The 22,324-nt window shown below is 48.0% G+C and overlaps 1 protein-coding gene across 4 annotated transcripts in view; it reads right to left on the bottom strand.

The window, feature by feature from the left end:
- LIMK2 (LIM domain kinase 2) overlaps window positions 1-21,163 on the bottom strand; it is a 31,437-nt gene extending 10,274 nt beyond the window's left edge. Inside the window, exons 1-8 of one of the 4 annotated variants that reach the window (XM_027661508.1) lie at window positions 21,102-21,163; window positions 18,517-18,616; window positions 4,932-5,067; window positions 3,565-3,674; window positions 3,170-3,358; window positions 2,651-2,756; window positions 1,227-1,423; window positions 335-521 (exon numbers count right to left, since the gene is read on the bottom strand). In XM_027661508.1, the coding sequence (XP_027517309.1) occupies window positions 335-521; window positions 1,227-1,423; window positions 2,651-2,756; window positions 3,170-3,358; window positions 3,565-3,674; window positions 4,932-5,067; window positions 18,517-18,616; window positions 21,102-21,117 (1,041 nt within the window). In that variant the 5' untranslated portion in view covers window positions 21,118-21,163. Of the gene's footprint in view, window positions 1-334; window positions 522-1,226; window positions 1,424-2,650; window positions 2,757-3,169; window positions 3,359-3,564; window positions 3,675-4,931; window positions 5,068-5,999; window positions 6,069-9,958; window positions 11,189-15,416; window positions 15,483-18,516; window positions 18,617-21,101 lie in introns of those variants that run through there. The other 3 variants (XM_027661511.1, XM_027661509.1, XM_027661510.1) reach the window with 3 other exon arrangements.
- Window positions 21,164-22,324: the final 1,161 nt, after the last annotated feature.

The following is a 22,324-nucleotide window of genomic DNA, read 5'->3' as shown; positions in this document are numbered from 1 at the left end:
AAGATGCTTGTAAGAAGAGGTGTAGCCTGTCACCCATTCTGTCCCCCTCAGCCAGGCAGCTGCTGTGACACAGGCACTCTGGAGAACTAAATCTAACTCAGGAGATGAGCATGTGTGGCCAAGGTTGACACTCAGAGGAGACAAAGTCAAAACCATCTGCAGCCAGAGACACTCAGGGAATGAAACAGAAGTGGATCTCAGAGCAAACCAGGGAAGATCCAAGACCAATCACTCTCAGCAAGGCAAACACCACTGAGACAGTGGTGAAGGATCCTGAGACAGGCAGGCACTGCTGTAATCAAAGTAAATGATGAATGTCTGGGGACCTTCTCACCTTGATAGCCTGTCCAAAAAATCCTTTTCCTAGAACTTCGCCATGAATCAGGTCACAGGGCCGGAAGATTTGCTGGGAGCAGCTGGAAGAGGAGCGCAGGGATTCAGAACGACTGATGTCACGGCTCAGCAGGAGCGGCTCCTTCGGAGAGCTGGGGCCAGGAGACTTGGAGATGCTGTTACTTCGCCTAGAAAACAAAGACAGGAAGGTCAGGGAAGCTGCTGGGGAATGTCTGGTCCAACACATCCCATCATTCGCTCCTAAGGGACCAGTTTCTATGTGTCCTTCAGTGCTCTTAACATCCCCAAAGCCAGATGCTCTCCCAGCACTGTGGAAGCTCTTTATGGACCCAGAGCAGATTCTGAGTCAGAGCTGCCTGACAACAACACACCTCCTGCACTGGCAGTCAGAGATGGAGCTCTGGGAAAAGGGGAAGGAAGATGTGAAGACACAGCACTTGCTATCTCTAAACAAAGATTAAAACACTGGTAAATGACTAAATGAGCACCTGAGTGCCCTACTCTAGGAAGACAAGGTCTCAGTCAGATTCCCCCTAAAGGACACATCCTTCCCCAGCCATTTAAGGCTGGTAAAAATCTGAACTTTACGTTTTCTAACTGTGAAACTTAGTAGCTTTTCTCTGTTAACAGTAGAGCTCCTTAATTCTATGAAGGAAAGTTTGTCATCCTGAAAGAGAACGGAGAGAGGACACACCAACAGCAGAACCCAAAGCTGTCCATGGCTTCTCCAATGATTTCTCCCACTGCCCACATCAGAGATAAGCCATGTCCCCACAGTCATGGCAGTCCCAGGGCCTGGGCACAGAGCTGCCCAGCCAGGGAGCACAGGGCAAATCCAAGCCAGGCCAGAGGCAGTGCTTCCAAGTCTTCACCTGAGGGAGCGCCGTCGGAGTGTTCCTTCCAGGTTCTCCTTGATGTCCAGTGGAGAGAGGGAGCGTGGGGAGATGGGTGGCTTTATGTGGGTGGGCAGGCGGGAGTCCAGGCGAAGCCTGTCCAGGCGCTGCGAGACGGGGTCGTGCTCGATCAGCAGCTGAAGGGTCTGGCTGGTCTTGCGAATCAATTCCTCCACCTGAAGTCAAACCAAAGGACAGCACTGCAGCAGACAGGAGGAACACAAACAACAGGAGGCAGAGGAGACACAGAGAGTGCCCCTCAGGAATCAGAGGAGCGAGTTCAGTGAGGTCACTCCATAGTTGTGGTTTAGTTGTGTGCACCACAGTTGTCTGCCAGACAAATCAGACCAGCAGCACAGAAGCTCCTAATGCTGCCCAGCTCTTTCTGGTCAGCTCCAAGTAACCTACACAGAAAAGATGTGGACAGGCTGGAAAGGGTCCAAAGAAGGGCCACAAAGATAATCAAAGGACTGTGACACTGCCACGTGAGAAAAGGCTGAGAGAATGGGGTTTGTTCAGCCTTGAGAAAAGAAGGCTGAGGGGAGACCTTATCATCATGTTCCAGTGTTTAAAGAGTGGCTACAAAGAAGATGGAGACTCCCTTTTTACAAGGAGTTACGTGGAAAATACAAGGGGTAACTGGTACAAGTTAATCCTGGGGAGATTCCAATTAGACACAAAAGGACAGTTTTTCACAAAGAGAACAATCAGCCCTTGGAATAATCTCCCCAGGGAAGTGGCGAATTCCACAACATTGGACACTTTTACGTTTCAGCTGGACAGGGTGCTGAGCCATCCTCTCTAGAATGTCCTTTTGCCAAGAAAGATTGGACCAGATGATCCTTGAGGTCCCTTCCAACCTGGTATTCTATGACTCTATCAAATGATTTTCTTTTTCTGATAAGTGTTCAAAAACTACACAGGTTTCCACTTTGAACAGTGCTGCAAAAAACAGCTTTGAAAAAGCTACACAGAGATTTATCTGTGAGATGTTTTGTGCTCCTTGTGTTCTCTTCAGCACCAACAAAAACTTCCCCCTATGATCAGCTGGGCCCTTGTGAATTAGCAGTTGCCTCTCAAAGGCTCAGAAGAGTGCACTTCACTAGCAGTACATGGGAAAGTCTTCACAGCCTCTCTGTCCTCTCTCACAGCCCTGGACTTTTCTTTTTGCCTCCCTTTACATTTGAATGCCACAAAATCATTCCTGCATCCTAATTGCATTTCCATCTGTTACATTTTCCTCTCCAGCTGGAAGGCAAAGCTTGTCCTCATGTTTATTCCTACTGTCAGCATGAGTACTAGAGCTGTACACACTGTGTGTAGGGCGGGAGAACAGTGTCAGGAAACAGAGAAGGTGTAGGAAGGCAGAGGAGAAGGAGGCTTCAGGACAGAACTCCACCCACCTCCTCCACCTGTAAGGTGCGAATGGGAGCTCCGTTGATCTCCAGGATCCGATCCGCAGGGTGGATGGCGTTTCGGACATCTGGGCTGATGTGCATCCTGTTAACTCTAAACATGGGAATTACAGTGTGTGTGAGAACTCAGTTTAGCCAAAATTATAAAAAAAAAAGCTTCCCTTCATATTGGTGTTTTGCAATAAAACAATACTAATCTACCAGCACAGGGAGCTCCCACTAGACCGAGTGCTTAGGTCTGAGCTGGTTTGGAGAGAGCTCTCCATGACCAATGGCAAAATTGTTAGTCCATTACAATCCTCCAAATGTCTTGTGTCCAGTGAAGGAGACAGCACTGAGAGATAAAATTATCAGTTAAGGTGGATGAAAGAGACTGAAATGGAGACCAAACACAGGTGACAGACGTCCCTACGATGCTGAGATCCCCTCGGGACAGCAGTGCTGCAGGATCTGTACCAGCTCCCCCTGCACAGACACGTATATTGCACACAGCCTGGGCATACTCACTCTTTCACCTGGACACCAGTGGCATAGCTGGAGCAGCCCCCCTCCACAGACACAGAGAAGCCCCTCTTGCCATCCGTGGCCGCAGGCATGGAGATGAGGGTCAGTGTGTAGGGCAGCTGCTCCCGCAGGGACTCTGTGGAGTGCTTTTCTATCATGGGTGTCAGCACGATCTGGTTATGGCATTTCCCACTGAAAGAAGCAAAGAAAGTCATCATGGCAGTGTCCTGTCCCTCCCTGCCAAACTCACAGCTTAGTCCTCTCACTGACCACAAGCCACAGCTTTGAGTGCTTACACCATTCCTTCTTCCCTCCCTCAAAAGGCAGCTTCCTGGCATTCCTTAGAGTAGCATTTGGCTGAACAGGGCTTACCCACAGCGGGGAGCAGCTCCTCTTACCAGTAGAGAGTGGAATGTTGCACCAGTGCATAAGTGTCCCCATCCTCGATGATCACTTTGCAGCTCATACAAGCGAAGCACTCGGGGTGATACTTGTATTCGCCAGCCACCTACAGACAGAAAAGGGAGTAACTTAAGCAGGGCCGAAATCCATCAGCAGATGCAGCTTCTGCTTTCCTCTCTAATTAACGAGATCATTCACAGCTCAAAGTCAAGTAGCAGGTTTTTACTGGAGAATTTTATTAGTCCATTCTGTCTTTCCTGAACCCCATCCTTGGCACCTTGTTTGCAGAACTCCAAAACAAACATGTCAGCACGCAGAGCAAAGCTTGTGTCCCAGGGACCTCTGCTATATTTGGCAGCTGCTCAGCTATCAAAAATAGTTGATAGTCTGCTGGAGACTAGTAAACAAGGTATTAAACCTTCCTGTTCAGTTGCTCTTGGCAAGATAACTAATGTTACGCCTGAATTAATAAAGCTGAAAGGGCTTTTTTTTTTGGCAGACAGGCAATGCACAAATTCAGATGCCTTACCAGCCAGCTGACAGAGAAAGAGCAAACTGAGACTGAGACAAAAAAATACCTTTAAAGAATATTTTTACTCATTGATCTGTTTTTCTGTTTTCCTTATGAGAAGTTTCCTTATTGACAGTATTCTGCAAAGACTTCTGCAGGCAATGAGAAATTGTCTGCACATTCCTCAGTGCTTCCCTTTGAGGTAGCAATGGTATCACTAAGTACCACACTGCTTTTATTTAGGCCCTAGAAAAATAACGGTCATGTTTCATTCTTGACAGTTTTATAGGTTAAATATTTGCAAGGTTGTGGCAGGAGGGGAACATTTAGGTGAGCCCCATATTGTGCAGGCAGAGTTCAATGCTTCAAAAGCAACTTCAAGCCCTAAAGTAATTGGGGCTAACACTATTTCAAGACATCATCAGCCTGAAAAACCACTCTGGCTGCAGCCCAGGTGGGACTTGGATGGCAACATTCCCCAAAACCAGAACCTGCTGCTTATCCTGAGCTGAGAGGTTTGATTCCACAGTGCAGTGGAAAATCACCCTGTGCAACAAACACTGAGGCATTCACTGTACTACAGCAACTGAACACATGTCCCCCAAATCACTTTTCTGCTTCTCAGGCCTGTGCATTTCAGCACTTTACTTTCTTTGTTCATATGCTTCAGATCCTCACAGCTCCCCCATTCAAAATTAATTTTTATTAGAAGATGCACACACAGGTTCTGTTCCTATTCTTTGATTAGAGAAGCAAGGAGACTGTTACCTTCAGTTTATTTGGTTATCTTTATACCTAGGACAACACCTAACTAAGTTTGAGGAGTTCAGGCAGGAATCCTTCCGTCCTTACCATCACAGGTCCAGTCATCAGCAGAGAGCAGCCATGGCAAGATTCCCCAAACTTCCCCCAGTAGTCTTTGTGACAGTACAGCTTCCCATCCTTCTCATAGTACCAGTTAGTGAGGGGATCCTGACATTCAGAGCACCTTGAAGAAAACAAAGGAACAAAGTTCCACTTGGCAACGAGTCACAAATCAACAAAAGAGGTCCTGTCCTGCGTGGAGAACACAGACACTCAGCAGCAGCTCTTCTAGCTATGGATGCACTAAACTCTACTGTTTCTCAATGCTCTTTCAGCTGAAAATTACACCCAAACCTGAAGTTTGTAAGGAGAGGTGGAATCAACCAGTACAAAGGAAAAGAAGTTTCCAAAGTGTAAAACAAATCCCACACATTAAAACACACCAGTAGGTTTATAAATTCTGCTTTATATTTTGCTCCTCTGATCTCTCTCTCTCTTCCTGGATGCAAGTTTCCAGCCACAGAGTTGCCCAGCACAGAGACAGCTTTGCTGTGTTCCTACTTGGTGTTTCTGTAGCATCAACAATCTTGTGCCAGAGCACTTGTCTCCTCAGCCAGTTTAGGAAGGGGCACAGAGAGGCAGGATCCACTTCCCTATGCAACACAAAGCCAGTTTTGCACCAACCTTTCTGGAAAGTTTTTCCATTCTTCTGTAAGCAGACCTCTCCCAAAAGGTAAACTGCAGCACTCTGCATTTGAGGGAGAGTTTTCAAAGCAGTTTGTCCCTTGAGCTCCACACACTCACTGCACCCACCAGTTAACTCTGAGAAAAGTCCTCCACTTCTCCTCACCAACTGCTCCCTTCTGATCATAGTGCATGAGAAAATGAACACCACAGGCAATCAATGGAAAAAAATCCTAAACAAAACTGTTTCTCTAATTTCACAGAGTCTCAAAATCCTTCACATATCAGTGTCAGCTCCGATTTCCAAGCAACCATTATTAATCCTCTATCTTCATCTCCTCAACAAACAAACAACTCTCCCCCCAAAAAAAAAAAAAGAAAAAAAGAAAAAAAGAAACAAGGAAAAAGATGCAGCAATTCTACTGCAGATACCTTTTAGCAATCACAAGCAGAACTCAAATGTTCAGGTTTCCTGAACACACAGTAATCCTGCCTCTTCAGCAGCACAGAGGTGTGACACAATGCAGAGATAAGGCACAGACAGCAGTTGCATCACTAAAGATTATTCATTAGCCCTGGGCAGCACGTTCTCAGACTTTAAAAGGAAAATAAGTCTGGTGTTGGCCATTCCTGAGCCGGATCCCAGGCGGGTTAGTCACCAATAACCAGGGTTAGTCACCAATAACCAGTTTGGAGAAACACCTCGAGGATCAATGTTGTCATTTCCCCAAAGGTGGAAGAGTTTCTTTTGCCTCTTACCCCAACACCTGTCCCAGTTACTACCCTGGGGTGGGGGTTTAGGTCGGTGGGGATCCTCCCTCAGCACTCAGTGCACTCGAGTCACTGGTGGCACTGGAGGTGCACTTTTTACATGCTCCCAGGCTAAGATGAGAGCTACTGTTGACTTCACCTCTCACAAGCTTCCCAAAAGCTTATTTGTGCCAAAGACATTCCTTGTAAACTCTACCAGTTGTAATGAGCGTGATGATATGTGAAGCTGGTTGTGCTCCAACACTGAGTTATTTGCTCCATCTCAAGAGACTGCAAAGCAACCGGGTAAGGCTGCTTGTAAGCAGCCTTTGGTTTTAGGGGAAAACACCTCATGAAGTACTTAGTGCCGTACCCTACCCTCAGGAAGATTGCTCCTTCCAACATATTTGGCTTATACAGTGTTTGTTCTCCCAGCTGAGGAGCATCAAATCCTGACCCCCCTCCAAGTGATGGGAAAGAACTCCAGCACGTGCAACAGGCCCTGCCAATTTTGTCTGGAGCAGAGGGAGCAGTAAGTCAAGGCTGCTGTAGGTGGTACATCCATCACTGCAGCCCCAGCCTGGGGGTACTGCCGTGGTTACACCCTGCTCATGGTATGCAGGAGACCCAGAGGGCATGGCAGTGCATTCTGCCTCCAACCACCAGCCTTTGGCTTCATCTGCAGTAAATACCCCTCGCTGAATGAGCAAGGGGGTGAGTGGGAGGGAGAAAAGAGCAAGTGGAGACTAACAGCAAAGATTTCTATCGTCTTGTGGCAGGAACATCTGGCTCAGCACAGGCAGATTGGATCCCTCAGACTTATCCAACTTCTGCATGCATGCCTGTACCAGTGTGTGCTCCACAAGTGATTACATCTTCCAACAGGGAGCTGTGACCAGACCTGCACTTGGGATGCAGACAGCAATGCTGGAGACTGCTCCACCAGGACTTCAACACCTGGCTTTCTGTCTAAGTTCTCTCCAACCAGCTGGGTTAGTTATTTATTTGTTTTTAGGCACAACACCTTGCCTTCCTCGCCCCTCTTCAATTTCACCTTCAACCACCCCTTTTTCTCCCTAAGAAAATCTAAAATTTCTGCAAAAGCAACACAACTTCAACTCTGTTTAGGTGGGCTCCAGGGGATTATGTGCATTTGTCTTTCCTTTACCTCTCTTCTACTTCTCCATGGTTTGATTCAACCTCACAGCATTTGGGTTTTTTTGCTTCCATCCGGAAATAAGCACTGGTATCTAATGTGAAACACACCCATAGCAAAACGAAGGTAGGAGGTGGAGCCAGCAAGCAGTCAGTCCTTTGCTATGTAATTAAACAAATCTGGGCAGGACAAGTTTGCAGCTTAAGGCTCAGAACCCCACCCTGGGCAATGAGGCAAGAGGAACAGAGTCCCAGAGAGGCTGGATACTGGGAATGGGCCTAACTGGCTGTTTCCTTAATCTCTGCCAGCAACAGGACAAGGCTGCAGCCCCCAATGCCAAGCAGCACCTTTGTTACTTACCATGCATTCTGGAACCTAGGACAGGCTTTAGGTTTGACAGGTGTGGGACACTGGCTGACAGCACAGGTATGGTTTCAGTGCCTCGGCCCAAATGATAAAAGCATCACATGGTTGTTCCACACAGCTCTCACTGAAGAGATTGTTGAATGTTATCATGTCAGAATTTTATCACAGGAGATACAACTTCTTCCTTTCCCTCCTCACTAGAGCTGTGGCATTGCAGCAGGGGTCACATCAGCTGAGACAGGAACACAACTACTGCTGCAAGTATTTAGCAAGCTACCCTTTGCCAGTCACCATGACCAAAAGAAAGGAAGATTTCATGCTCCTCCATGCTAATCTTTTATAGATTAGAAACCACTAATCTTTTCCTCGATGATTTGCTATTCTCATTACAGAGTAACAAACCATGGCAATCAAGTTTCATGGAGGACTGGTAACAGCCATACCTGACGTGTTTCCTCTGGCTGCCCAGCCACCATTTTCAGAGCCACAGAACCCTGCTCTCATTATACAGACCAGACATCATGATTCTTCACTTCCCAGCCTTGGCTATACAAAATAAATTAATCTGCCTCCCACAGCCACCCCCCAGGAACCCCAGGCAGCATTTGGGTGCAGTGCTGAGTCGTGGTGATCTGCAGCACAGCAGGTGCAGAAAGAGTTCACAAATCGCTGCTGGACGGACTCTCGGTTTTGGGGGGGGGTGGCAGGAGGATCAGGTCACAACAGGTAACCAGCCCGGTTTCAATTGATGTGGCATCTCTTTTACAGCTAGATGAAAGCCAATACCCTCATGGAAGCAAAGACTTCCCTGGCACTGAAGAGACAGATCCCTTTGAGAAGGGCTCATTAACAAAATGCCCCCCTCACACTCACTGTCAGGCCGGATCAGTTAACGCTACACAGGCTCAGGAGAGCCCTGGTTCCAATCCTGCCGGCAGAGCTGGGGGAGCACAGTCACACAGACAGAAAGCTGCAGGATAAAGCACAGCCCCAGCCTGCAGCTGATCCAAAGGCTCACCCGGGCTCAGCAGGAGTGTGTGCACTGCCCACGTAAGACACCAGACAGGGAAGAACGGATACTAGAAAACAGAATACTAGAAGACAGTGTTTAAGCTCTGACTATGCAAAACCATTTCCACACACTTAGGAGAAGGTGTATCTATGGCTTAGCATAATACCCTACACATATTACAAATAATGAATGTCTGCTCACTTTCCCTCTTCTGAAAGCAGATGCTGTTTCAGAAAGTTGCCTAAAGAAGCTCAGCAAATGCACACCAATATTTACTCCTGTCCTAGACCACTTCAACAAAAGGCTCCTGTTCTGCAGGAGCCAAATGTTTGCAGAACAGGATCAATAACAAGCAAATCCGAGCAGAGGGGATAGGAGGAAGACAATGAAAGTGCAAGCTGTGCTTTTCCTCATCCATCCACCTCATCAGCACATCAGTTACCAGCCCGGCTGTGTTCAGCCCCACTAACTGTTCTCACCACGGAGGTGCAACGCAATCAAAGCCTTATTCTGGAGCTATCACCTTTCTCGAGCCTCATTTGTTCAACTGGACCTAGAACAAATAAAAATTGAATAAACCAAAATATCTCAGAAGAACCCTTTCCATGTAAGGGAAGTGTGCTGCTCATCCCTAGTTACTCGAGAAATACCTGATTTCTTTTCTCAAACAGGATTATGTGCTGCCTCACTGCAGGTTACATCACCTTCCCGCACTCCCACAGCAGCACCTCAGCTCACCCTGCGCTGTGCCCAGGCACAAGGAGCTTTGGAAGAGAAGCAGCAGCAGCCACAGTAATCTCATTCGTGTGCCAGTGAGCAAAGCACGGGGCACTGGGCACAGTGGCACATCTCGTGCTCCCTGAGGGGGAGCCTGCCTGGGCTGCGCACACTCTGGAGCCGCTCCCTCCAGCCGAGAGCTGGGAAGGGGTTGGCAGCAAGAATCTCCCCTGTTGCCTCCTCAGAGCCACACAGGATCCCAGTTTGAGGCCGGCTGTTCCCGGCACACAAGCACTGACCTCGTTCTTCACACACTGACGCTTTAGGATTCCATCACAGGAGGGAAAACAACACTCTGGAGGTCCAGTGCTAATCCTGGGCAACACTTACCGAAAGGGATCCTTGGGAGCGAAGTAAGCTGGGGCAGACAAGTAACTTCCCATCTTCAACACTGGATAAACCGGCTCAGCCACAAACTCGTCCAACTGCCTCTGAACAGCTCTGTTCTGCCAACATGGCAGCAGCCAGGGCTCATTTACTCTTGCGCTGATTCAGATACTTCACCTCTCTTTGAAGCTGCCCAAGGAATGCCAGGTCTCTCGGCTGCTCATTCCTTTTCAGACTTTTCCTGGCTCCCATGGCTATAACCATCTCCTCCCGCACTCTGCAGCAGCAGCACCTCGGGAAGGACAGAATCCCTGCTAACCGGGCTAGTTGGACATGCTGCTGCAGTGGTTCCTGCGAGCTCTGCTGCCTGCTAACTATTGTGAAGTTTTCCCTTCCCTGGTTCCACCCAAGGGTGGGAGGGGAGGAGGAGCCATGGCGGGCGGACAGCGGCGGCTCCAGAGCCTCAACAGGCTCTGCTCCTTCACAGGGGTGGAGCTCTGACCCAAAGAGGGGCTGCGTATTCAGTGCTGAAAGAGAGCGGCTTTGGCCACAGGATACAAGCACAAATACGTGAAGCTTCTCTTTGCAGCAGCGGCACATTCTGACGGAGAAGTCAAGGAAGACAACGAGCCGCATCTCCAAACACATCAAATTAACGTTTACTATAAACATTCCTAAACCCCGCACAGTGAGTGGGGTTGTACCGCCTTCCCAGCACCTACAGTCCCTTCACCCTCCTGCAGGAGGTAACTCACAGTGTGCTGCAGCCAAGGAAAAATAGCTTCCTTTCCAACACTGTTTTAACAGAGATCATTACAATCCTTTAACCTAATCTTCGTCTCCTGACTGGAAGCTGAGGTATAAATCAGCACAGAGCACTCTCTCCCGCTCGCAGCACATACAGTTGTATCATTGTGCTCGTCTGAAGCCAAGCATGATCTCCAGTGACCTAATCAGCTAAAGCTGTTCGCAAGACACTCAGAAATGCACCAAACATGTGCTGCTGCACCGAGCCTGCCCCTTTCTGTACAGTCAGCAAAGCCTGGCATGCCTGAACACAGCCTGCAAACCGTGCTCAGCTCCAGCGGCAAGAGCACTCCAATGTGCTTTTCCTGGAGATGCTCGTCTCAGCTGGCACACTGTTCCAGGGACGCTTGGGGCTGGAACAAGGCAGGCTTGGCTGCAGATTTGACAGCTGCTGCTCGCTGTTTAAGTAAGCAGAAAGCCAGGCAGCTTTTTGGGTTGATTTTTTTTTTTGTTTTTGTTTTTGTTTTTTTTATTCCCCCCTCTCCCTCCTTTTTTTTTTAACTTTTAATAAGCAGGCACCTTATTATAAGTACCCCCATTTCCCCCCCTGAGCGCAGTTCGTAAGCCCGGCTGTAAAAGCACAGTGAAGCCCAGTGCTGCAGAGCCCGATGTGCTCGGCAGTTCCAGCACGGGTCTAATTCCTTCTGACATTTCACACAGCTCGACTGGAAGCAGCAACACGGTGAGTCTGTGTCTAGGAATGCGCTCTGGTCTCCCACATTCTCTATATGTTGCGTGCTGAAAAGGGGCCAGCGCTCGCAATCCAGCGCTTCCCCGGCCACCGGCACCTCCCCACCGCGCACGGACCCCCAGCGCCTGCCGAGCCCTCCCCGCCCGCCTCACCTACACACAAAAGCTTTGCCCCGCAATTCTGCTGCCATGAGCTGAACGCCCTCCAAGGGGGATTCCACGTGACCTCATAAATCCCAACTCTTCAGACAAAACCTTTGAAGATTTGATCCACAGATGTGATAAGCAGCCAGCTAGTCTGTGAATGAAGCCAGTAGATAAAGCCCAACTTCAAAGTAATAAAAACCACTCAGACAGCTAAGCAACTAGGAAAGGATTTTGTTTAAGACTTCCTTGAAGCCAAAGGACACATAGTCAAATGTCTATTTAAACAGGAAACATCTTATCAAAATGATTTTACTTTTGCAGCAAGCCCCAGCAGCAGCAGCCAGTAAGTTACTTTTGGCTACACAGAATTCTCTTGTTACTTCTTGCCTTTTCTGTTGTCTCTATGACCTATTTGAGAACACAATGTCTCTGATAAAAGGGCTCTGGAAAAGGTGTTAATGTGTTCCTACATTCTAGATCTGAATTCCTGCCAGAATGACTGTACTTCAAAAATGCTGATAAACAGGTGGTGGGGAGGGGGGACTTTTTCTATGTCATTTCTGGGGGGCCACAATGCACCGAAGCAAATTTCTTTTTCACCAGGTGAAGTCAGATATCAGCATTTTCTCTCTTGCAAACGCTGACAGCATTTCCACTACAAACAGGTTGCAATCACGGGAGGGAGTTGTTTTCCTCATTATGGTTTCGAATTGTGCATAACTTTTGCCAGAAGGGCTGTAATAAATAAAAAGGAACACACGAAAAACCTCGACAATGACTTACATGATATATATCATCAACTGAGTCACAGGCATTAGATTTACCCCCACAGAAGTGCATCACACAGCTACTGTGATATAGCAGGTATATCTTAACCGAGCTGGGGTTGGGCTGAAGCTCTCAACACCCTCTTTACCACACAGCTCCTGCATGTCTGCAGACAGATGTATTGCTCAGCACATCCGCCAGCCCTAAGACACACAAATTTATCCTGGCACAGACAGGCAGTTGGATATGTGTGGGACCAGGGGAAGAGGAGTCTGCAGCCAGCCTTTCTCTCAGCATGGGCGCAGTTTGGAGGCATTCCAAATACTTCAGTACAATCCCAACACCTCACTGCAATTCCAAGGCACTTACATATAACACGTGCTTTGCTGCTGTTGAAAGACAGAGTCAGCTCCTGAAACCAATCTCGTTTGGATCTGCACGTACCTCCCAGAGCTCCTGCCCAGGGATCCTGAGTAAATTAAACAAACAGCAAAGCAAAGCCCACCTCCATCGCTGCATTACTTCTAAGCACCAGCACAACTTCAGAACGACAGCGAGGCTTCTCGGTGCCTCACATCACTAAACACAACATTAGGGTGGAGACAGGATTTTTACCTGCACCACACTCACCCAGTGGCTGCAGATCTCCTGAATGTGTGTGGGCTGAGAAGCAAACCAAAGAAATTCAACCTACTGGTACCTCATAGGTCATATATGGCTTGGGGAGCAGTGACTTCTGCACAAATGGCAGTAACACTGGCACTTCCACCACTGCATCCTCACTCCTCGGTCTGTGCAGAATGCTGAACTCCTCGGGGAAGGATCCCCTCTCACTCCAGTGGAAAGCCTACCACAGTCTGGGCTGTGAGTAATTCCAGTTACCTTGATGTGATAATGCTCTGATAACAGCGCCCTAAAGGACCAGCTGCCGAGACAACTAAAAGAAAGTTTGGATTGGAATGCCCCATTCCTCCTTAAACACAAAGGGTGGTCATCGATGTCCTGCAGCTGATAGATTCCCTGAGGAATGTGGCCACCTGCAAAGTGCTTCATTGTTCTTTTGAATCTGTGAACTCTTCAACAGTCCTGATGATTTGTGCACTAAGAGGCAACTATTTCTCCCTGAATCTGATAGTGAGCTGGCAAATTTCAATGCTGATGAAGACACCACCAAAGCAGCATTCCCAGGGGTCTGCAGGATTAGTGGAGAGCTCTCACCTCTGAGGCCCTGTCATTAGCTTTCTGTAACTGCCAGAAACTGGAGAAGACAGGGAAGAGGAGGAGATTCTTTTCTTCCTGCTTCTACCTTAATTCAGCTGCCTTTTGTTACTACTGATCTTTGCCCTGCTCTCAAATTCAGCTGCTCTGTGTACAAACCTGCCCTGTGCTTACAGCTGAAAAGCTAAAGGAAGATTCAAAGCACCAAACATCCCCACAATTTAATTTAATATATACCTTTGCTTACATCTTCACGTGTCCACATTTCTACATTTGTGCTTCATATATATCCATTTGTCTTTAGGGCAGGAAGCTGCTTTTGGAAAATGAAGGCCTGTGCCAGTTTGAACCAACAGAAGTGATCTAAAGTCCAGAAAATACAGTCTGGAGAAAAAAGTAAGTCCAGGGTTTCTTCTGTCTGGGAGGGACTGATGTGAGACACGATTGCTGCTTTCTGGAAAAGGTTATATGGATTACAGAAGCAGGGGGAAAAGCTTGTTTTCTGTGACCATGTCTAGAAAAAAATTGATTTAAATTGCAACACAGGGGATTTCTGAAGATTGTGCCAAAGGTTTTAATACTGAGGATAATTAAGTGCTAGTAAACAGTATGGGAGACCAAGCCCTACAGTGACTGGAGATTAAGTGACCAATTTCTTGATCATTCCTAAGCCACAGAAATTACTTGCTTCAAATGTAAGTTGATGGTTAGAGGATATACTAAAACAGAACACAGATTTAGAAAAATACCCTCAGAAGTCACCTAGTTTATCCTGCACCCCTAAACCAGGTTTAACTATATACAGTCTTAACACAAGTTTGCCTGGCTTACCTTCCCTGCCCCCAAATGTAAAAAGAATCAAAGTGATTTACTAAGTTTTGCTGAGCAAACAAATACTTCTATAACACACAAAATATAGTATTTAGTACAGAAAAAAAATGGCATTCAGTATAGGAGAACTACATCTGTGTAAGACAATCAAATCACTAGAGCTGGCAAATGAATAGTGATTCTCTTTCTGCTCAGCAGCCTGGAGCTTAGGGCATCCCCTGGATGCACAGGGAGATAATCCAGGGCTGTTTTCCACCCACGGACAATTGTCACACTGCAAAGACGAGGGATTCTGGGAAGAATCTACTTTTAACCTTGTTCCACTACCGGGAAATGGTCAGAAGGAGGATTGGTTTCAAATTCACTAAAGAATACCAGCAGGAGACAGAGCCAGGAGTTCTCCTGCACTCTGCCAACACTGCTCCATTTTTTCAAAGTATCCATTCAGAGAGAACAACCCTCTGGTGGTTACAACAGTCCTTGTGTTTTAGTCTCCTGCCCCAGTAAAGGTTAACAGGGACTGAAATGGAGCAACACATCCAAAAACAGTGCAAGCACCTGAACCCTAAACAGCCTGTCAGGGAACTAATTTAACTCCAGGTAATAAGGCAGTTTTTACTGTGACTTAAACAAATTTTGGTTTATTACTTTAGATTTCATTTAAACATTTTAATTTAAACTTTAAACAATTTCTTAACTATTTCAAGGCTATTTAATATCAGCCAAAATCTTCTACAGCAAAGTCAATTTACTGCTTACAATCACTTAAATGTGACCAGTATAAAAATACTTAATATATATTTAGTCAGATACCAAAAGCTTACACCTTTTGGCCACACAGTTGTTTATACTTTTAAGGTAGTCACAAACTATGTCATAAGGAAACAGAAAGCCATGAGAATTTTTCCTGAGGTCACATTGCATTGCATATCCATAAAAATATGATATATTAAGCAAAAAGGAAATATTTGTTCAAACTGGATTAATAGTTTCTGCTCACTGTCATCTCCAGTGCTTTAGACCTAGTACTGAAAAATTTTGGATTCATACAAATTTTTTCTGCTTCCCTTTCCTCTTCTGGGGAAAAAAAAAAAAAAAAGGAAGATGAGCTTTTCTGCTCTTCAAACTCCTGATGATGTTTCAGCTTTTAATTAGCTGGTTTTGGTACAAACTAACTGGCATATTTTTAAATCTGTAACTGTAAAATCATCATTAATTCATCACCTTCTGTTACTTTTGTTGAAGATATACTGTGAACAGTTTTTCAGGGTTTGGCTTTTGGTTGAGATTTCTGCTGCAAGTCTGTGTTGCTTGGCTACTTAAATTAGATTTATTTTATAGACCACGGTAATATACATCCTCTGTTATTTCATGGTTAGGAAGGAACTGAACCTCAGCTCTCTTCCTTCCTAAAAAAGTTCTTAAGCACCCTGCTACAGTAGGAATTCCAACCACTATTTCCAATTATTTTCTTCATATGTATCCAAAAGCATTTTCCATCTGCATGTAGTCTACAGGCTGGATCTGAATTAATGGTTTTCAAACAATCAAAACTGGCTTTTTAACAAATACTGTGTCTTTAAGATAAAGCCATGCAGCCACATCTGGGTCTTCTCATCCCATCCTACTCCAATTCAAATATGCAATATCCCTACAGAAGGTGGGAATTGTCTTTAATTTCATTTGTCATTAACAGTGGGAAAACAAAAACAACACAAACCACCAAAAATAAAACCTGGTAATAACACTTTATTCAAAGGTATAATTCAGGGTATTACCTTCTATTTCGTAACATGGAAAAAAGTTGGGACTGAAAACAATAAAACCAGCAAGCTCTGGGCCAAAAAAAGCTCTTCCAATAATCCCCTGAGGTAAAAGTGATCCAGCCCTAGGAAAAAGGTACTTTGCCACTTCTCTCCTTCCCTTTCTAGGTGTAATGTTTGAAGTTCTGTGCAATGCAATTTCCAAATCCAGTTGAACCATGAAAAGCAGTGACCTCTGAAAGTGTTCGCTGTCTCAACAGAGTTCAGAGGCACAAAAGTACATTCAGAGTTAATTCACAACAGACGTCGTGACACAAACGTCTAAGAAACGTCCTCAGCCAGATCCAACCCAGCGGATTCAAGCCTAAGGACCAGCTGGCCAAGGAACAGTTTAAAATATCCCAGATACACGAACAGGGATTTGCTCGTCCCTCAAGCAGAGAAAACGCAGGTTCCAGAGACAAAGCTCCTGCACAGGCAGTTGGAGGAAGGAGGGAAGTGACAAAAACTTAAATCCTCAGAGACATGGATGTACGTCAGCTCCTGCCAGAGCCAAGCCTGACCAAGAATAAACAGAGCTAACGAGCCTGGAGTGGTGCCAATCAGCATTAGAGAAATTATGTGCCAGGCCAGGGAGTCAGCTAATCCACAGGAAGACTGTAAAAAACACTCCACAAGGGCTGCCGGAACTCACAGCTCCCAGCTGCCAAAGGCTCCTTCCCTCAGAGCCTTTCTAAAGTTTGGCTTTGGGATATCAAGCACGAGACTGCTGCTCAGCATGGTCTGGGGACAACAGAAGAAAAGGAGGAACACAGGGCAAACTGGAAACTTGTTTTTGTGCACAGTCCTCTCCTGGAAGTAGGAAAAAGGGAAGGGCAGCTTCCTTTGCTGCAGATTCCAGCTGTTCTTTCAGCACAGCAGCCGAGCCGGGTGCCAGAGCTCGGCAAAAGCACAGAGCACAAAAGGTGCCTCAGAAAATGCAAACGGTTATTACACAGCTTAGGAGGAAAATTGGTGTCTTCGCTTGTAGAAAACAAACCAACCCAGAACCAACCACCAAACTTCCACTCTACAACATAACCTCTGATATCAAACTCTGTGAAGTGCCCCAAGGGCAGGATTTGCCTCCAGCTCAGCTGTTCCCCACCTTGACAGCCCCAAGAGCAAGAAGCACCAAGACATTTGCAAGTCAAGACCCACAAGAGAAATACACCCAAGAAAGACAGACTTCCAGCACACACAGCTTTGGGTTTGGCTACTAGCAGAATCTAGGGAAGCTCAACAACAGGATACTAGTTCTTTAGGGAGAAGAGAAAACCAGGAGTAAGACAAGCTGCCTCAGTATAGCTAAACGTGAACACTCAAACCAAAAATACTGGGATTTGTCAAGATATCAAGCTGTAATTGTGATTATTAATGTGACATTGTAACTCACAGCATTTTCCAAATCAACAAAGCCAGCACTGCTTTGGCAGCATGAGATGTTTTCTTTCTTTTAAATACACCAATAACCATAATCCTCACTTCAACAAAGTTGGGGTATTTTGTTCTTTAAACGAGGACAGTAGATGCTTATCTTGGCACAGCAAACATTCCTCCAAAGCCACACTTTGGCTTCCTTTCCCCCCATTTTCTTTGACAGTATCCAAAACATTAGCCTCTCCAGACCCAAGCCAACACAGAAGCCAGTAGAAGCTGCAGGTTCTCAACCCCTCTCAAAAGTACAGGCCCCTTCAGAAATGTGGTTCTGGGGCATGAAAACTGGACTGAATATTCATGAAACACTGACAAGGGGCATTACTCCTACCACTAGAAAAACCCATGGCAGATATCCCTTTTTTTCCTTGCTGATAGCAACATTAACCAACAGATTTCATAAGTTTGTCTGTCTTAAGTGTCTGAAAAGGAGAGAAAGCAAAAGGCAAGATCTCCCTGCCCTCCCTCCCCTGTATCAGCACCCTGATAACACCATGCACCTGCCACATATGGACAAAGCAACAGGCTATGCAAATTGCCTGGGCACTGCTTTGGAATGCAGCTGAAGGCAAGCGTGCAGCCCGTGGCTTCTGCTGCCACCAGTAAATCAGAGCTTTTATTTGCACTTTATCCCATGTGCGTCAGCACAGCCACCCTCTGCCAGGCAGTGTCTGACTGATGCTGGGACTGGACGCTGGTCCCTGAGGGACATCGGAAAACAAGGGCTCAGAACAGCTCAGGCACAGAGATCACAGGGACAGCTCCTGGTTTATGTTGGTACTTCACTCAGGTACTTCAGCACCAGGTCCCAAGCCAGTGGAACAGCCTGAGGAGGGTTTAACAGGCCAAAGCTTTACCTACCGAAAGCAGGAGATGTGCCAGGCTTCGTTGACAGTTTTGTAGAGGCGCTGCCCGGCAGCGATGCTGTCCCCACATCCCAGACATCTCCAGACTTCTTCACCTGCATGCAGGGATAACGTGACAAACAGCAATCAGTTTACATCAGAGAAAACAAGGATTGCTGCTTCCCTCTTAAAGAATAACCTTAAATTAATTAACTGGCAGGAAAGTCTTCACACTTGGAAAGTTAAACCAACACCAGGCAGTCTGTAACTCATGAGAGTGGAGCTCCCAAATCAAACTCTGACATCTTAGATATTACTTTTTTTTTTTTCCTTCAGACATGACATCTGCTCCTTCACATTCTGGAGGAGGAAGCAATATGACTTTCCACATAAACCAGCTCAGTTATAGCTCTGCCAGAGCAGAGACTTCAGGAAGGCTGACTGCTCCAGTACAATTCCCATAGAGAACGACACTAGGCCAGGAAGCCACGCTACTGCTTCCCCCACACCACTGACTCAGCACACAGCATTTGTTCTCATTTGTATAATTAAATGGATTTCCCAGAACTGAAAGAAAGGAAAGGCAAACTTTATTCAGTAGAGAACAACTTGACTACCGGGAAGGAATTACCCACTTGAATGAATAATCCTGTAGAGGCTGTACAGCCAACACCAGGCTACTGTCAGACTTAGGAAGAGAGAGTGATGCTACTGGCCTATTGCCCTTTCAGAAAATACTTTAAATAGTTATAATAGAGTTATAATAGTTTCTGCTAGAACTGCCAGAAAGCCCCAGAGCTGGTTCCTTAGATGCAGGCGAGCTAGGAAAACAGAATGAAAGCCTGTGCACAAAGAGCATTTGGCACACAAATAAATGCTATCCCAAATCCCAACAGCAGTGTGGGCATACTAAAGAGTCAGGGATCCGGATGAGCACAGGAGGGCACAGTGAGCATGTGCTGAGCAGATCTCAAACCTGTTTCTTCCTGCTACCAACAGTTTGCTTGCATTAAGGGCTGCATAAGGAAAAAAGTGCACTTAGAGAAGGAAAACCACAAACCACGAACTTCCATTTTCCAAAGAACGTTACAACTGGGTAGTTGCTCAGGCAAGTCAATACCATGATTAAGTTCCTTAAAGCTACACAAAACAGAAGTCATCAGCCTTCCACATGCACTTTGACCCCACCGTGTAGGTCAGCGACAATGTTTAAAATTAACCAAGATGAAAATCTTGCATGTTTTACACAAGTGGTGATTTAGGAGGAAAACCATTTGTCGCTCAGCCACAGGCACCACTCTCTCCAGCAGACTAGCAGCACCCAGAAACGTCTCCCTGCAGACTGCAGGGCTCAGAGGATTCATTCAAAGGGGACACGTGGTGTAAGTTGCCACTTCAGTTCCCAACTGGGCATCGGCTCCACACCTGGGAGCACCTGCCCCTGTACCCTCCTGCTCTCCAGAACACCAAGAACTGCACCTAAGCTCAGACCTGCACAGCAGAGTAAGGGTTAGGAGAAACTTGGAAAAAGCTGGCGCTACCCATGTTCTTCTATAAAGCAAATTGCTTTTCAGCACGTCAAATGGGCTTGGGAATAAAAGGCAAAGCCACACGTGCCTGCACCTGCGTGTACAGGCAGCAGAGACTCTCCTCTCCAAGCAGGGCAAGCCCTGGAAGTCAGCTAAACTTGTGGAATTGCTGCAGGCCAAAAACACCTGCAAACCAGACACCCTGCAGCTCCACGCCCCCCCTTCAGTGCCACCAGCACAAGGAACACGTCAGTGTGGTCAGCGGATCCCGTTAAAGCCAAGGACCAAGGACTATGCCACAGCTGACTAAAAGCAACAGATTCCTCCACAACCATTATACAGAACTTGACCCACGAGCTCCCAAGCCCCGGCAGCAGCCGCCTGACGCTGCTGCGGTGCTACATCTGTTTGAGCGTCCCTGGGAAGGCTGATTAGCTCAGAACGGAAACGAACAGTCCTAAATCCGACTGAAACTGTTCAGTATCCAGGAGAAACGACGGAAATGAACAAAACAGAGCAGGAAACGGCGAGAAGGAAAAGCAAACAGGCATAATCAATGTAGCAGGTCCTGCCGGGTCCCCCAGGACGGCAGGAATGTTTGAGGGGCGGCCAGCGAGGAGCGGCCCCGGCGGGCACCGGCCGAGCCCCGGGAGCACCGCGGGACCCCGAGCGGGACACGGGGCCGAGGGCAGCCGGGCCGGCGGCACCCGCGCTGCGGGACCCCGTGCGGGCTGCGGCCGCACCTCCATCGCTTCCCCGCGGGGTTCGCTGCACCGGGACCTCCGGGAACCCCCCGCGCCGCGCGTGGAGCCGCGGACCGGCGGAGGGAACCACGGACCGGCTGCAGCCCGCTACCCGGACACGGGCTGACACCCGGCCAGGGTGCGGGCTCCGAAGGCAGCGGCCCCGCCGAGCCCCGCAGGTGCCTCCCCGCGGCACAAACGACGCACCGGCGCCCGCATAACGGACCAGGGGGGAGCCGCGGCCTCGTGACCGCGCCCCCGCTCCCGTGGTGGCGGAGGGCGGCCCCTCCCGCGGGGGCGCGGCCCGGCCCGGCCCGGCCCGAGCTCACCTGGCAGCGCCTCCATCCCGCGCCCGCCGCCCGCTCCCGCCCGTCGCCAGCGGGTCCCGCCGCACCTGGACCCGCCTCCCGCGGCCCCGCAGCGCCGCGCCCCGCCCTCCTCCTCCCCGCGGGCCAATCGGCACCGCCCGCCCGCCGCGCCCGCCAATCCCCGCGCCGCCCCGCCCCAACCGCCCCGCCCCTTCCGCGCTGGCAGCCAATGACAGCGCGTGCTGCCCCACGGCCCCGCCCCGCACGTGCCGTGGCGGGCGCGGCGCTGGGCGGGCCCCGCCCCCCCGGCCCCCTGAGGGAGGCGCGTGCCCGCCGCTCCCGGCCCCTCGAAGGAACGGCGGCGCACTCCGGTCAATGTAAAACCATTTTTTTTTTTTAATTCTAAATCACTTTCACAACAGTGAAAATTAGTGAGGAGGAGGAGGAGGAGAAGGAAGAACAGTAACGCACTAACCGAGCCGTCCGGGCCGTGTGCGGGCGGGTGCGGGGCAGGGGGTACATACAAAAGCACACCGGGGAAAGGAGGGAACCAAGCGTTAACACTTTTAGACTATTTCATCTTGGAATTGCCCGAAAATAAGAGCTCTCAGTCATGTTTCTGCAGCCTCCTCTAAATGCATTATATCTCTCACCCATAGATGGAAAGCCCCCCAATGAATTAAAATTCCGTATTTTAAAACATAAGTCCTACTTAAATATGTTTCAATACCTCTTGAACCTATTGCAGTCAGTTCTCTCTCCTCTTTATGGGAAAAAGGCTTCCAAGGGATACCCTGCTCCTCCCTGGACGACCTCTGCTCCCAGCAGCGAGTTTCTCCACTCAAAAAGGAGAAGGAACCCACCCCTTCCCACCACATGGGCCCTCCCTTCCCATCAGCAGGTGGTGCTGGCTGAGCAGGAGAGGAGCAGGAGAGGAGCCCGAAGCTGCGACATTGCAGGACAGCCACACAAACAGCCTTTCTCCTGGAAAGGGCCCCAGTTACATGTTATGCACTTGAGAAGAACCCTGTGCAGAAGTTCAGCTTCCCAAAAGTGCCACACAACAAAGGCTGAAGCACCACTTCAACTATAAATAGCTGAGCAATATTCTGTGCCAGATTATCATCCAGTCAGGTATAAATTTGACCACATGTGGCAAAACACTGCAGAAGCTTTGCAACATTCTACTTGCCAGATGGAGTTTTGGAGGTAGGCAAGTTAAACTTCAGTCATCCTCTGTCTTG

This window comes from Corapipo altera, unplaced genomic scaffold (genome assembly GCF_003945725.1).
Source record: "Corapipo altera isolate COAL_440 unplaced genomic scaffold, ASM394572v1 150, whole genome shotgun sequence".
Classification (NCBI taxonomy): Eukaryota; Metazoa; Chordata; class Aves; order Passeriformes; family Pipridae; genus Corapipo; species Corapipo altera.
Note: the sequence above shows the minus strand (reverse complement) of the source record. Positions and strands in the feature narration are given on the sequence as shown.